The sequence below is a fragment of the Onthophagus taurus genome, chromosome 8 (assembly GCF_036711975.1).
Source record: "Onthophagus taurus isolate NC chromosome 8, IU_Otau_3.0, whole genome shotgun sequence".
NCBI lineage: Eukaryota > Metazoa > Arthropoda > Insecta > Coleoptera > Scarabaeidae > Onthophagus > Onthophagus taurus.
In genome coordinates, this window is record NC_091973.1 from 17,970,181 (window position 1) to 17,984,242 (window position 14,062).

A 14,062-nucleotide genomic window follows, 5' to 3' on the forward strand; every position below is an offset into this window, starting at 1 on the left:
TGAAAAGTCTGTTGATATAGAATCTGAAAGAAGCCATTGTCATTTAAATTAAATAAATATTACCGGAACCAAAGAGTTTTTTCTTAATTATATATCAATTCTTATATTCCACTTCCGAAGCATGGACCTACACAAATTTAAAGTTATAGTTCATTACGTTACATTTTTTCCAAAAAAAAGTAAAAGTGAAAAAACTGAAAGTTTCTGCTGATTTCAAAGCCTTTAATATTCAATTCAGATCATATACAAATTTGTAGCTCTCACGTTAATAATTTCTGATTGAGAAAAATATTTTGTGATAGGTTTTTGAGCGTCAATCTAAGACATTGTGAATTTGTACAAATATTTGTTTTATTATAAGGATAAATATACAGGCAGGATGTATCTGAATGACGTTCCCAAACTTCAGGAGGCAATTCTTAAGTGAATTTTAAGGGTACTTTCTGATATAATAATACTTTTATTCACCCATTAGTAATAAAAAGAAGGAAAACAATCAATAATAACAATAAAATAATTAAAAAAAAAAGGAATAATAAATTCTAAATATTAACACAATCATGTAGGTGAACAAGGGATAGTTCAGGTGAGTGGTACAACCACTCTTTGTTTTAAAAATTTGCCTTGACCACAGGAATGCTAAATATATTAATTACAAGCCTAAAAATGTAAAGGAAAAAAACAGAAAGAAAAAAAAAACATAATATAATATTCAAGAATTTACGCATGTGCTTAAAATTACAAAACGCTCATCATCATTAAGACTGCTCCTCAAACAAATTCCGAAATATATCGCGCCTGAACGCTGCTGCACTTAAACCCCGTAAACTCTCCGGAACGGAACCATAAAGCGAATAAATATTATAAGTAAAAGATCTTTCAAAAAAAGTGGTGAGTGAGCCAGTGGAGCAATTACCACGAAATCTAATCTTCCTCAGCAAATATTGCGGTTTACCGGTACTCAGCAATCGGTGAAAGAAACAGAGAGATGAAAGCAAATAACGACCACGCATATTTAACCAATTTAGGTCTACTAAACGATAGGAGACTCTATCTTATTTACGAATGTCGTAAATAAATCTAATGCAAGCGTTCTGCACTCGTTGGATCCTATTCGCGATAAAAGCAAAAACACAGGGCCCATATACCGGCGCACAGTAGTTAAACAGTAACAAAACCAAACACTGACAAAGCATTTTCTTCATAGCAATACTGAGAACAGCTCTAAAAGTATATAAAACCTTCAAGTTACAGAAGGCCAGACCAATTATTTTAGATATATAAGAGCGATATCTGAAGGAATTGTCCATCAATAGCCCAAGATTTTTAGCTCCATTAACAAAAGGATTGAAAGATTATTAATATCATTAATGTCAATATTTTGACATAGCTGTTCAACCTTCTTCTCATTACCAAATAATAACACAACACCTTTTGAAGGATTTAACTTTAAAGAATCAGCAACCAAAAATGTATTCAAACTACTTAAGTCCTCATTAACCTTTGCCATAGCAGCAAACAATTCTTCTCGGGCAAAATGCAAATATACTTGTGTGTGATCCGCATACATTTGTATCTGACAATTTTTAACACATTTAGACATAAAAGCAGTGTATATGCAAAATAATAAAGGTCCTAAAATGGAGTCCTGCGGTACACCTCTAGTTGTATTTATAAAGCCTGAAACCTCAGTGACCTCGCCTCCCACTCGCACCAACTGTCGCCAATTCAGAAGATAAGATTGCATGAAACCTAAAAAATCATTACTACAACCTCTATTGCACAATATAGCTAACAAAATAGAATGGTTGACAGTGTCAAAAGCCTTACTAAAGTCCAAAAGCACTAATATAGTGAATTTATTATCATCCATAGTCCTTATTATATCATCAGTAACATTTAATTAAGTAGTGGCACAACTGCGACCATGCATAAAGCCCGACTGTCTATCAGGCAGAATGTTATATTCATTTAAAAATTCTCTAAGCTGTTTATTAAAAATTTTTTCTAAGACTTTACTCAACGTTGGTAGTATACTAAGAGGGCGCAGATCTTTAAACTCAGTAGGCGAGGTCACCTTAGCTAAAGGCAGTACAATCGCAGACCTCCACAACTTAGGAAAATAAGCACTAGCAATGCAGCTATTTATAATATGAGTAATATGAGGTAGCAGTTGAGGAACCACCAGTTTCAATATAGAAACAGATCCCCGATCATAACCATAAGCCCCACTCTTAATGGCAAATAATCAAATCCCTGACCGTCTTCTGCTCAACAACTCGCAACTCAAATGGAGAGTTACTCCCATTTAGTGAAGTAGACGAATAAAATTTAATAGTGTCAGCTAAGTTATCACCACTGACCGGGACACCATTAATGAAAAATTGATTTGTTAAATTGGCATCTCTTAAATGAGACGGAATATCAGTGTTTTTAAAGCCTTCTTTTCATTATGAATCGCGAGAGTAGTATAGTTCCTCAACTGCTTATAGTATTGTCAGTGAGCGTCCAATTTAGTACATTTATATCTAAATTTAGCCTTATCTCTAAGTTGTTGTAGCAGTTTAATAGTGTCAGTCAACCATGGCATTCTCTGTTTTCTAGCCTTTACAGTTTTCACGGGTGCAAACACATCGAATAAAAGAAGGATACCTATATGTATTAAAAAATTATATGGAAGATATTGTCGAAAGGAATGCTTTCCAGCGCACTAATAAAATCGGTGTAGTTAAAAGAAGAGAAATCACGAAAAGTGAACCACATCGCCTTATGACTATGTTTTTGAATAGTACACTTACAAAAGACCAAGTCGTGGTCAGATATTTCCAAATGAAGCACCCGCCTTTCCTCACATTCACCTCATCGGATACAACAACCACACCCAACAAACTTACAGCTGTTTCAGACACACACGCAGGTTCATTAATAATTTGTAACATATTCATACCTTGTATAACAGACAACAAATTAACAGTATCTCTATGATCAGGAATCAATAAATTTATATTAAAATCACCCAAACAAAAAATCATGCTATATCGTAAGTAGTATAACCTAAGTTCAGTCAATTGGAACTCCAAATCATCAATAAAAGTTGTATTATTAGTTGCAGGAGGCCTATAAATACAACCGACAACACATTTCACAGAACCAATTCGTACCTCTATCCAAACCTGTTCGCATGAATCGCGCATTTCAAAAGCAATAGTCTTAGAAGCAAAAACATTTCTTGCATAGATCGCAACACCACCTCCACGGCCCACTCTATCTCTACCATAGACTTACTCCTCTAGACTACGCGTGGTGAGTGCAAGCTGTTGTCAAGATGATATGCAACCCAAACAGCATGGAGGGGCAGAAAACTCTATGACATTTGACGGAACTACAACAAATTTTGCTGTTGCATCAAAATTGGGAGCAAATTTAAGATAACCTGATGCACGACCCTGGTTTCGACATCCTGTGAACAATGAACGTGTCCATATACCCTTGTCACATGCTGAAACTTGTCAGAAATACTCTTGCCGATTGGTGTATATTTTTAGACGAAGAAGGGCGGAAAATTAAATGGGATTTCTTTAATAAGCTTGTTACTTTGCAACAGACTGAAGGCCTACATGCTGCTAACAAATTGACAAAAAGGCACATACATTTCCGATGGAAAATTATGAAAGTCAGATTGGCTGTACAAATTTTAAGTACAAGTGTTGCTAAGCGTACAAAACTTATTCGAAGATTTGGTCAAACAAAACCTCATGGACTACTTCCTAACGTACAAAGTAAGCCAAGATCACATCGAGATCTTTTTTTCCGGCTATCAGATCAAGAGGTGGAGTCAATAACAATCCCACAGCGAAACAATTTGAAGGTGCCTACAAGAGGCTTTTATTGAAAACTGAAATTGAAGCATGAAGATGTGAAAGCATTGAAGATGTGAATGAAATTAATGTCAGGATAAGGCAAATATATAACAAACTAACGTTATTTAAAAACCAGTAGGTTACCAAATTGTACTACAGCATAGTACTTTATAATAATTCTGAGTGCGGTTCTCAATTTAATTTTTATCCGTTTTGTTTTGTAGTTTTGATATTTCTTATTTTAAGTAGTTTGTATACAAAACAATAAATATAAATTGTCAAAATGAATTGTGTTTTTACTATTACCACTGTTCCACCTAAATTCCGATATAAGCGAAATCACATACGAGACAAGTAAAATTTGTAAAGACAAAGTTTTTGGTCAACACTGAATAGTCGAATACGACTTAAAAATTGCGAAATTTCCATTTATTGTTTTCCGTTTGTTTCTATATAAGCTTGGGGTTTGCTCTAAATAATACCGCAAGTTGTACTAAAGGAGATATGCACTACCTTGAATGCTACATTCGCTTTTCTGCCCCTCCTTGGACTACGGGTTGCCTACATATCTTGGAAACACACGCTCTTATAGCAGCTGCTAGGGAGGCGCGGTCTAGTGTAGTAAGTCTATGATCTCTACGATACAAACAATAACCATCAATGGACACCAAGCCATCATCAATAGATGGCGATAACCAAGTGTCAGAAACACACAAAATATCAAAATTCTCACAGTGAAGTAATTCAGCAACATCTCCAGTTTTGGGGAGCAAGGAGCGAACGTTCAAGTGCGCCACACTAAAGAGATCCTCATTCATGAGAAAGCAAGTAAATCCAGAGATCACAAAATTCTAATAATAAAAAGAATACAAAACAAAAAAAAAAGAAAAAAAATACTAAATCTGAATTATATTCCAAATAAAACAAAATTAATAATTACCTGACCGTGCTTATTTCCCGTCCACTGTCCGATTTTCACTCCCAACCATGTTCTGCAGGTCATCTGAACTTTTAATTTCAACAACACGATTACCCCTTTCAGTGAAAATTTTACAGTTGTTAGTCCAAACAGCTCGTACTCTAAGTCGGTTGGACGCCTCTTACAAAAGCAATGTTTTCCTAAACGTAAGATCTTCTCTAATTAACACATCAGAACCTTTCAACATGCTTTCGTTGGAATAAATGCGATTTTTAATATTCCTGTTATTGAATCGCACAATAATTGGGCGCACACGACCCTCCTTGGTTTTGAGTCGATGGGAAACGCGATATAAACTATGAGCGACTTCGATTAATCGATTAATGCGATAAAAACGCCAGGAAAATGAAATTTGGGGAATAAGTTTAGCTCATAGTAGGTCACGTTCCTACCTTATTTGTACTTTTAATATTCCTTTCTAAGTTCCTAACGTAACCACCCATGAAAACGCTTGATGAAATAAAATAAGTGAATGAAAATATGGAATTGAAGAAAATTATATCAAACCTACCTCTGATAGTCGAGGCCTTAGTGAGTTAATAAAGGTTTTATTCGTTAAAAATAATTATCTTCGTAATAAATCCATAAATTTATATTCGCACAGGAAATATAAATAAAATGAATATCTTCGTGATGACCTCGCTAACAGCGGATATCCACAATAAATCCCAAAATTAAATTTCACAAAGTTGAAAATTTTTGCAACAAAATTCACTAAAAGAGAGCAAATCTGATATCCTGATTTCTTTAAATACCGAAGCAATAAAAAATGTGAACTCAACATCACATCTGGTACTAACAAGATCGAAATATATCCAAAATAAATTTATTTAATAAAATTACTGTGTAAAATGTATGAAACAATGTTATAAAATCTTACTAAAATTAATTAAAGAAATTGAAAAATAAAAAGAAATAAATAAGCGATTATTTAAATAATTTGAAATATCAAAAATTATATCAGACAGCTATCTTTTAAAAAGAAAAACTAAGAAAAATAGTATCCTGTTTTGCTGTGAAAATCGTCACCGGTCACTATAACAAGTAAAAAAAAAAACAAGAAAAAGAACAATCTCAAAAAAAAATTCACTTTGCATCTCTAAAATAAAACTGATAAAAAAAATGGAAGGGATTAGTAAAGGAAAAAAAAGGTAATATATGATTGTTATAGATATGAAATATAACTTATAAAAAATAGTATCTGAGGAACGAATGGATAAAATAAAGAACATTTTAAAACATGTTTGATAAAGATTTATTGCTCCATAAATACTTTCTTATTTTGTTTATATAACAAAATATATAACAGTGAATATATGTATATATAATTGTTATATATATAACAGTAATATTTCTTAACTAAGGACTCGATACGAGTTGGAAGATTGCTAGCTGAAACACGTTCTGTGAAAGAAAAAATTGATCACTAAAATCGCAATCTTAGTTTCGGCCAAAACTCATCAAAGAATTTAAAACACTCACCTTTTATCTCGTCTTCATTATAAATTGGTTTTAATTAGGGAGGTAGGCTTATTACTTTTATATGCTTAGATTGGCTGTATATGTTAACAACCGGTAAAATGTCTTTGTATTTTTTGCTGTGTTTTATTGTAACTCGTACGTTGCATTGCGGTGGAATTTGTATCGTGAACGGCTCTAGTATACTTATTACTTTTCGGATAATTCCTTTACTTTCACGTAGTACGGTAACAACCGGTGAAATTGGTTTCTGATATACATTAGGATGTGTCATAAGTTTTGCTTTGCATTGCTGTGGAGGTATTATCACGATCGGTTCAATACACCCATTTGTAATATTTTCGATCATTTCTGTTGAGTAATTGATTGAAGTCGACAATGATGCCTGCGTCACTTCTACAGAATCAGCTACATCTTCAAGTTCAGCTATATTTCTATATGTTTTTAAACTCTCCAAAAGGTCATCTATAGCTTTGATATCAGCAGATGTCATTAGATTCTTTATTTCTACATACTTTTCCGATTCTGTAGATATCCTTGGTTGTTTCTTTTGCGGTAAATCATCAGTAAAGTCTAAACTCGGTTTGTCGACATTTTCAGTAAAATTATCTACAACTTTTTCTTGACATACTAAAGATTTGCGTTTACGTTTAATATAATGAACACTATCTTCTGTCGATATTCTGCTTACAATTGTATTTAAATCAGATTCTTGTTTATGTTGGCGTGATCTGCTACTTGGCATAGATTCATTCTTTTTATTTACAGCTCTAATATAAGATAATATGCTCAATTTAAGCGAATCAAAATTTTCGCTTTGATTTCTGTTTAAAGAAGACGAAAATAAGTTATTCGATTTTTTCATACTATCTTCTTGATTGCAAGCACTAACAATGACATGAGACATCATTATGTTGTTATATACTGTAAATACGAGGAAAATTAAAAATTACAGAGTGATATAGAATGAATAAAATCAGTAAGAATTATATTTGTTATTCCACAATTAGTAAAAAACACGCCGACAATAAATAAATTCACACCACAAAAATATGAAATGCTAAGGGTCTAACGTTTAGTTAAATACCTATGTGGATCCATAATTTTAACCAGTGTGACGAATAAATAAATTCCAAAAGAAATGTTTTACAACTGGTTTTATTGTAAATATTAAATCAACCTGACATGTTTCGGTCGCTATTGGACCATCATCGGAGGTTTACAAGCAATAACGAAAACATTAAAGATGTACAAAACAATAAATTATAATTTTTGAGGTTATGTAATTAACAAATTCAAATAGTTCCTATAAGTCATTATGAAAATACTTACATCGTTAAATATAAAAGTTATATAAGAGGAAATTTAATATGAAAAAATGTTGCTGCTAGCAGAAATGTATGTACATTTTTAAAATGCCATGAAGAACATATAGGAACCACTTTAAAACACATAGGTTAAGTTGTCACGTAGGAGAGGTGCGCATGTGCAAGAGGACAACCCGGAAATGGCGGGAGTGGGGAGGAAAACAAATTTAAATCCAAAATAATGAATTAAATTGTGAGGAGAAGTGATATCAAAATGAGGAGAAAAATGAGCGAAAATATTAGGATAGGGGAGGAAAAGGATTGATTGTCAAGGATCTCAATCAGTGCGAAACCAGTTACACAATCATTAACTGGAATTCTCTTCTGTTGAGGAATAGTGCAGTTAACGATTGTATAACAGGAGTTGCACTGAATGAGGTCCTTGACAATCACACCTTTCCTTTCTTATCCTATATTAATTCCCCCAGTCTCTTATCCTCAATTCTGATATCACACCTATTCACATACCCTTACCCTCCCCTCTAACGTTTAGATTTGACAGCACTGTAAGTCTCACGTAAGCGGCAAAGTAGATAAATGACATTAAGGAGCCGAGATACACAGTTCTTCTTTAGAGAAAAGTTGTAGGAAATTTACCACACTATAAACGGAATTTAATGTTTTTGCAATAGAATATGGAAAACAGTAGTTACATTTACACCCTATATTTAAAAAATCATAACTACGATGAATATGGACAATAAGAAATTATTTATGGCACATTACATCTTCATAAAATTTGTTTTAAATTGGTTTTTAATTCATGGTGATATCTAAATTTATTCTTGGGTACGGGTTTTCTTCACCTTCACCGGCCAAGATAGATTTACCAAGTTGTACTATAATTCAATAAATGCCCTCCACAAAGCAGAGTACGCCCGAACCAATGACATGGTTATCAACTGGACTGAGCGTTCCGCATAGTTCCCGGGGAAAAGAGTGATGCCAATAGGTTAGGCAACCAACACTGACCATTGTAGGCAAAAGCGACCGGCCACACGGCAAGGTTAATGCTATTGCGAGGCTGATAAATGCGCAAATAAGAAAAATACCCTTCTACTATGCAATTTTTTGACCTGCTGTACCTTTTAAATAAATACATTAGTTTCAGATAGGACAAAATGAATTTTTGTTAATTATTCAATAACTATAAGAAATATACCCGACAAACTATATATATTTGTTATCAGAAGAAAATAACAAATTATTTTAGGTCATAGCCAACTATGGTTTCCATTTAAAAAAATAAAGTTACGTCGAAAATCTCGAAAATAAAAGATGGGAAAAAAATTCTACCGACGTCACTGAATTCTTCGTAAAAAGTTGCCTATATAATGTTTTATTTATAATACTCCATCTTTGATAATAAGTGAGATATTCGCGATTGTCGTTTTCGCAAAATTTTCAGTTTTTGCCGATAAGGCGAAAACAAAAGACGATAGCTGTTCGGAGTTTTCAGCATTAGCATTTTCTCGAAAAACGAGATCATGACATGTAAGCTACTTTTTTTCTATCTCTTTTAGTTTCGGAGATAGCCTATGCGGACATCGAAATTGGGACACCCTGTACACTTAGGCATGTTTACCTGTTTTGACGATCCCAGCTATGGCACGAAAACCTCGGGACGTTTATTTACCTGTCGTGCTGAAATTTTCTTTTCGAATGTGAAGCAAGAGGCACCAGGAATACGATGCCGTTGAAATTAGATCGATTAAATACCCCGATCACGCATTTTCCTCAGTTTAAAATCTATGGCCAACTTCACACGCGTAAATATATCATTTTCGGAATATATATATATTGCAACATATCTATTGTAGAATTGGAGGATTGGCGCCTCTGACATCATAGGCACCGTCGGGACAACCCTGGCATTAACGTGTTCATGCACGTTAAAGGTTTCGTTTTAGTTCTATTAACTGCTTACCAAGCAGTTTCAAAATAAGTATGAAAGGACCGTAAAATCATATTAAAATTAAGTTGAAATTTATAAAATAAAAACTTACCTTTATACAACAGCAAAGTTAGAAGATGTCCCTGAAAGTAAGGATAAATTTTCTATAAAAATTCATAGATTAAATTAGACTAAGATTTTAAGTAGTGTACTCACAATCACTATAGATTGATGGATTGAGTAAAAGTTAGATCTATTCTTGGTATTCTTATCACATCACAGTATAAAATGGCGAGATTTTATGGGGATATTTTATGATTTTATTTATATATTATTTTATGGAGAGCGGAGAGTATATTTGTCCACGACGTAGAACACCATAGAACACAATGTTTTTCTACTCGGCCAATCCACTACTTGTTGGTTATGGAAGGGAGTGACGCGACACGTCATGCAGGTCGTGAATCAATTTAGTAGTAAAACTGAGTAATACGTATCACAAAAAGATGAATAATACTATAATTTTGTTGAAATAAACATTTTGATGTTTAAACTTTTTAATTTTTTATACTTAAATTGTTTTTCTATATTCTTTAAATATTTCGAATTATCATAGGCACGTATCTCAGACCGGCGTGACGTCACACAAGAGAGCGCGTATATTTGAGTGAGGGGATACCGGTCAAATTAAGAAAGAATAGCCAATTGAATATACTTACGTAGTTTAGTAACCATAATAAGTTTGCCATAATAAGAGAGCATTCAATTGTTTTTGTTTCAGAAAACAAATGAGTAACCAATGACCCTTGAATTTTTTAAAATAGCAATGTACCCTTTCGTTGATAGAGATTTTTTTTCTTTTCGATGACGTAAAATCTTAAAAATTGTTTATTAAGTTAATTTCTCCAACAACATTAATCTAGATATTCGAAATCGTCAACTACCTTGAATTATTACCGTAAATTAAATCCACATACAAAATAAAACAAAGAACGAAAAATTAGTGTACGTCTCTTATTAAGCCTTGAAGACAAAACAAAATTAAAATCACATGTTAGGTTACCAAATAAATTTTTTACCATAATAATAATTGGAACAACGAAAACACTTATAATAACTATTCAAAATTACTTCCATTTTCATGCACGCACAATTCAAATTGTTTTACCAATTCAACATTACCTACTCTAACAAGGGAAGTATCAGAACTGTCCCTCACCGATTTTGTTGAAATTTGGTACGGCGATAGTATGGCCAAAAATAAGGTTTACGTATTTTTTTATACGTGCTAATAAAGCCCCTGGGGCGAGTTATAAGGGTTGGAAATCGGGGCGAAATATATATATTCGCTTATAGGCTGAAAACGAAAATAGCTATCGAAATGTGGTAAATGTAAACTAATATTCATTTTCAAAGCTTTCCATTGATATATCACACATATATCTGAGGGCTTCAGGGGGTAAACTACCCCTAGTTTTTTTGAATATTTTAAAAACTACCCTGTCGATTTTGGCGATATTATGTATCCTTATAGTACGTTTAAAAATATTAATGACGTGTTTTTTCTTATTTGCCTCTGACCATCCCCTGCAAAGTTACGGGGTATGGTAGATAACCCCTTTTCTTAAGAATAATGTGATAAACTGTTACACTTTTGAACAATATTTTGAAGAAAACCATTAATTAGATTTAAATTAAGGTTTACGCAGTAAAATAAACCCTATACGACATTTAGGGGTGGCTGGGGATAACTACCCTAACCACCTCAAAAATAATTTTTTTTTGCGAATATTGTTTGTCGATATTGGTGCAATTTACCACGATGATTTTTTTATACGTTAGATAGTACAATGTTCAAAGCAGATAACATATTCGTCTTGGCATCAAAGTCTGGTTAACTGACTTCTGCTCTTATGAAAAATTGGCTACAAAATGTCTATTTCCCAAATCACCGGACCCAAATCATTACTATTACTAGATTGTTGGAGTGGCCACTGCCCTGAAATTATTAGTGAAGTAATACCTGCAGGGACAACAGGTCAAATTCAACCCCTGCATGTATTTGGTTTTAGAATATGGAAAAATTTCATTAGAAGATTTTCTGATCAAGTTATTCTCTACCAGTACGATGTCAATTTGCATCAGCGAGATAATATTTTAAAATTGCAATCCCTAACGCATAACCAGTTGTCTACCCCATGATTTATTAATGTTTTTAAATACGCGTGATTTGCATCTGGATATACAAAGGTGAGACCAGAACAGTTTGAAAATCCCGTGGAAGTTTGCTTTTCCAGTGAAAAACCTAAGTGCGATATCTGTGGAGATGTAGCTGTTATAACTTGTGCATGGTGTAAACAATAGTTGTGTTCAAAACATTTTTTCCAGGATTTTCATTATTGCCAACAATACATGGAAAAAAAAAAGAAATTAAATTAATAATGTAGAATACAATTTGTAATAGTCAACCATTTCTTTGCCAGTTACTTTTTATCTCATTATTAATAAATATTTATATAACTACACAAACTTTTGTGTTATTTAAATAGAGTAAGGATAAAAAACGTTTTCTGTAGGAGTATGAAAATTATTAGCGTATACAGGGTGTCTCACGTAACTGGTTCGATAGAACTTTTTCAAGTTTCACTATTCGTAGAGATTTGAAATTTTGGTAGCATGGGTTGTTCATTCCGAACTTTCGATCTAAAATATTTTCAAGATGGCCGCCACTTCCTGTCTACCGGAAGTAGACCATAACTTCGTTATTTTAGATGGAATGCTATAGTTTTTATTATACAGTTTAATTGCACGTAAAAAAATAGGTTGACTTTGATAAAAGTTATTGGTACCTAGCGTTTTTCGTTTTCGAGTTATTTTGGTTTTAAACTTTTTTGGTAAATTTCAACATGCTCTTTAAAACTCCATATCTCAGCCAAAGTTCATTCACAAAAGATCTACTTTGGCACAATTACTCTTCAGATGTTGTCAAATAGATTTGTTGTATCGGAGTATCTTATACACGCTGGTCAAAAATTGAAATACGGTTTTTCCATATTCAATGGCGAGAAAGTCGAAAATTTTAAATGGAACGCCGCATATTTTTTTAGCCTTCTCTACAAATTATCTATAAACATTCTCATACCTATTTATTGTAGTTTGCCTCATATTGCGAAATTTATTAAAACATGCACGAAATGCAAGATTTTTTATTAGAAAGCTATGGAATTTTGACAGTTTTTGGTCCATGTTTGTATTATTGTTGCCATTAGTTACATTTGACGACGGGTGTAAATCATTGAACATCATGGTAAATTATTCCAACGCCGATAGTTGAAATTTATTTTCTATTGATGGCGAATGTAATAAACTTTTGAACAGGACGTGTCGAACACTTAATGAGAGATGCCTAACAAACCTAACGCCCATCACAAGGAAAAATTTCAAAAAATTAATAAAGAATTTCTTAGTTCTGGATATATCGAGACCAAAAGAAATGGCATATTTCCGGTCACCAGTGATAAAGACAACAAAATAAATAATTTAACGTATTTTATTGCATTTCCAAATTCAATTTAATAACAAATTTATATTTTTATTCAAATCTAGTTTTCGTCATTATCTTTTTGTTTTAATAGCTTCATTTATGAGTGCCAATTTAGAGCTTTTTTGAATGAACGTTGGCTGGGATATAGGGTTTTAAAGAGCATGGTGAAATTTGGCAAAAAACCTTAAAATCAAAGTAACTCGACAACGAAAAACGCTAGGTACCAATAACTTTTAAGAAAGTCAACATATTTTTTTACGTACAATTAAAAGGTGTAATAAAAACTATAGCATTTCATTTAAAATAACGAAGTTATGGTCTACTTCCGGTAAACCGGAAGTGGCAGCCATCTTGAAAATATTTTAGATCGAAAGTTTCGGCTGAACAACCCATACTACCAAAATTTCAAAACTGTACGAATACTGGAACCTAAAAGAATTCTAACGAACCAGTTACGTGGGACACCCTGTATATTTTCTACTCCAAACTTCTCTTCTTCTTGTAAGTTCTTTCAAAAGTACTACCATTGTCTTTAAATATTATCATTGTCTTTAAACGTTGCCACTACATTCTTGGCATATATTTTCTCGGTGCTTACCACATTGGATGTCCACACTGTACACAGTACGTCGTTGTTATCCGTCGTTTTTGACTAGGGCAAAAATAGCACGTTTTTCTCTTTTTCTCTTGAGGAATTACAGGTGCCACATCTTTTTCAACATTGAGAATAAGAGTTTCGACGCAATGTAGTAGTTGATAGTCTATTTCTCATCCATGGCTCAGCAAGGCGACGGCTTAAATCTACCATATACTTGTAACGTGCTCCTTTTTTTACAGTATTAGTGGAATAAATCACAAAGGAGTTAATGCTGGCCGTGTTCACCATCCCGTAGAATATACATAGAGTAAGTATGAGTAAGTAAACTTGTGGTGCATTTG

The 14,062-nt window shown here is 33.1% G+C and overlaps 1 protein-coding gene and 1 long non-coding RNA gene across 2 annotated transcripts; one reads left to right on the forward strand and one right to left on the reverse strand.

Annotated features, from left to right (window-relative positions):
* Positions 1–458: 458 nt before the first annotated feature.
* On the forward strand, positions 459–4,148 carry LOC139431065 (uncharacterized). Its single transcript, XR_011641372.1, has 2 exons — positions 459–3,040; positions 3,107–4,148. It is a non-coding gene; the product is annotated as an uncharacterized lncRNA (long non-coding RNA).
* Positions 4,149–6,078: 1,930 nt separating this feature from the next.
* On the reverse strand, positions 6,079–9,847 carry LOC139431063 (uncharacterized). The gene is made up of 4 exons (XM_071198632.1): positions 9,796–9,847; positions 9,692–9,722; positions 6,322–7,242; positions 6,079–6,243 (listed from the first exon to the last, which is right to left on the reverse strand). The coding sequence occupies exon 3, from the start codon at positions 7,226–7,228 to the stop codon at positions 6,356–6,358; it is 873 nt and encodes a 290-aa protein (XP_071054733.1). The 5' UTR covers positions 7,229–7,242; positions 9,692–9,722; positions 9,796–9,847; the 3' UTR covers positions 6,079–6,243; positions 6,322–6,355.
* Positions 9,848–14,062: the final 4,215 nt, after the last annotated feature.

Bases quoted from the DNA above. Each gene is read 5' to 3' on its own strand.
- LOC139431063 (XM_071198632.1), bottom strand. From the start codon at position 7,228: ATGATGTCTCATGTCATTGTTAGTGCTTGCAATCAAGAAGATAGTATG.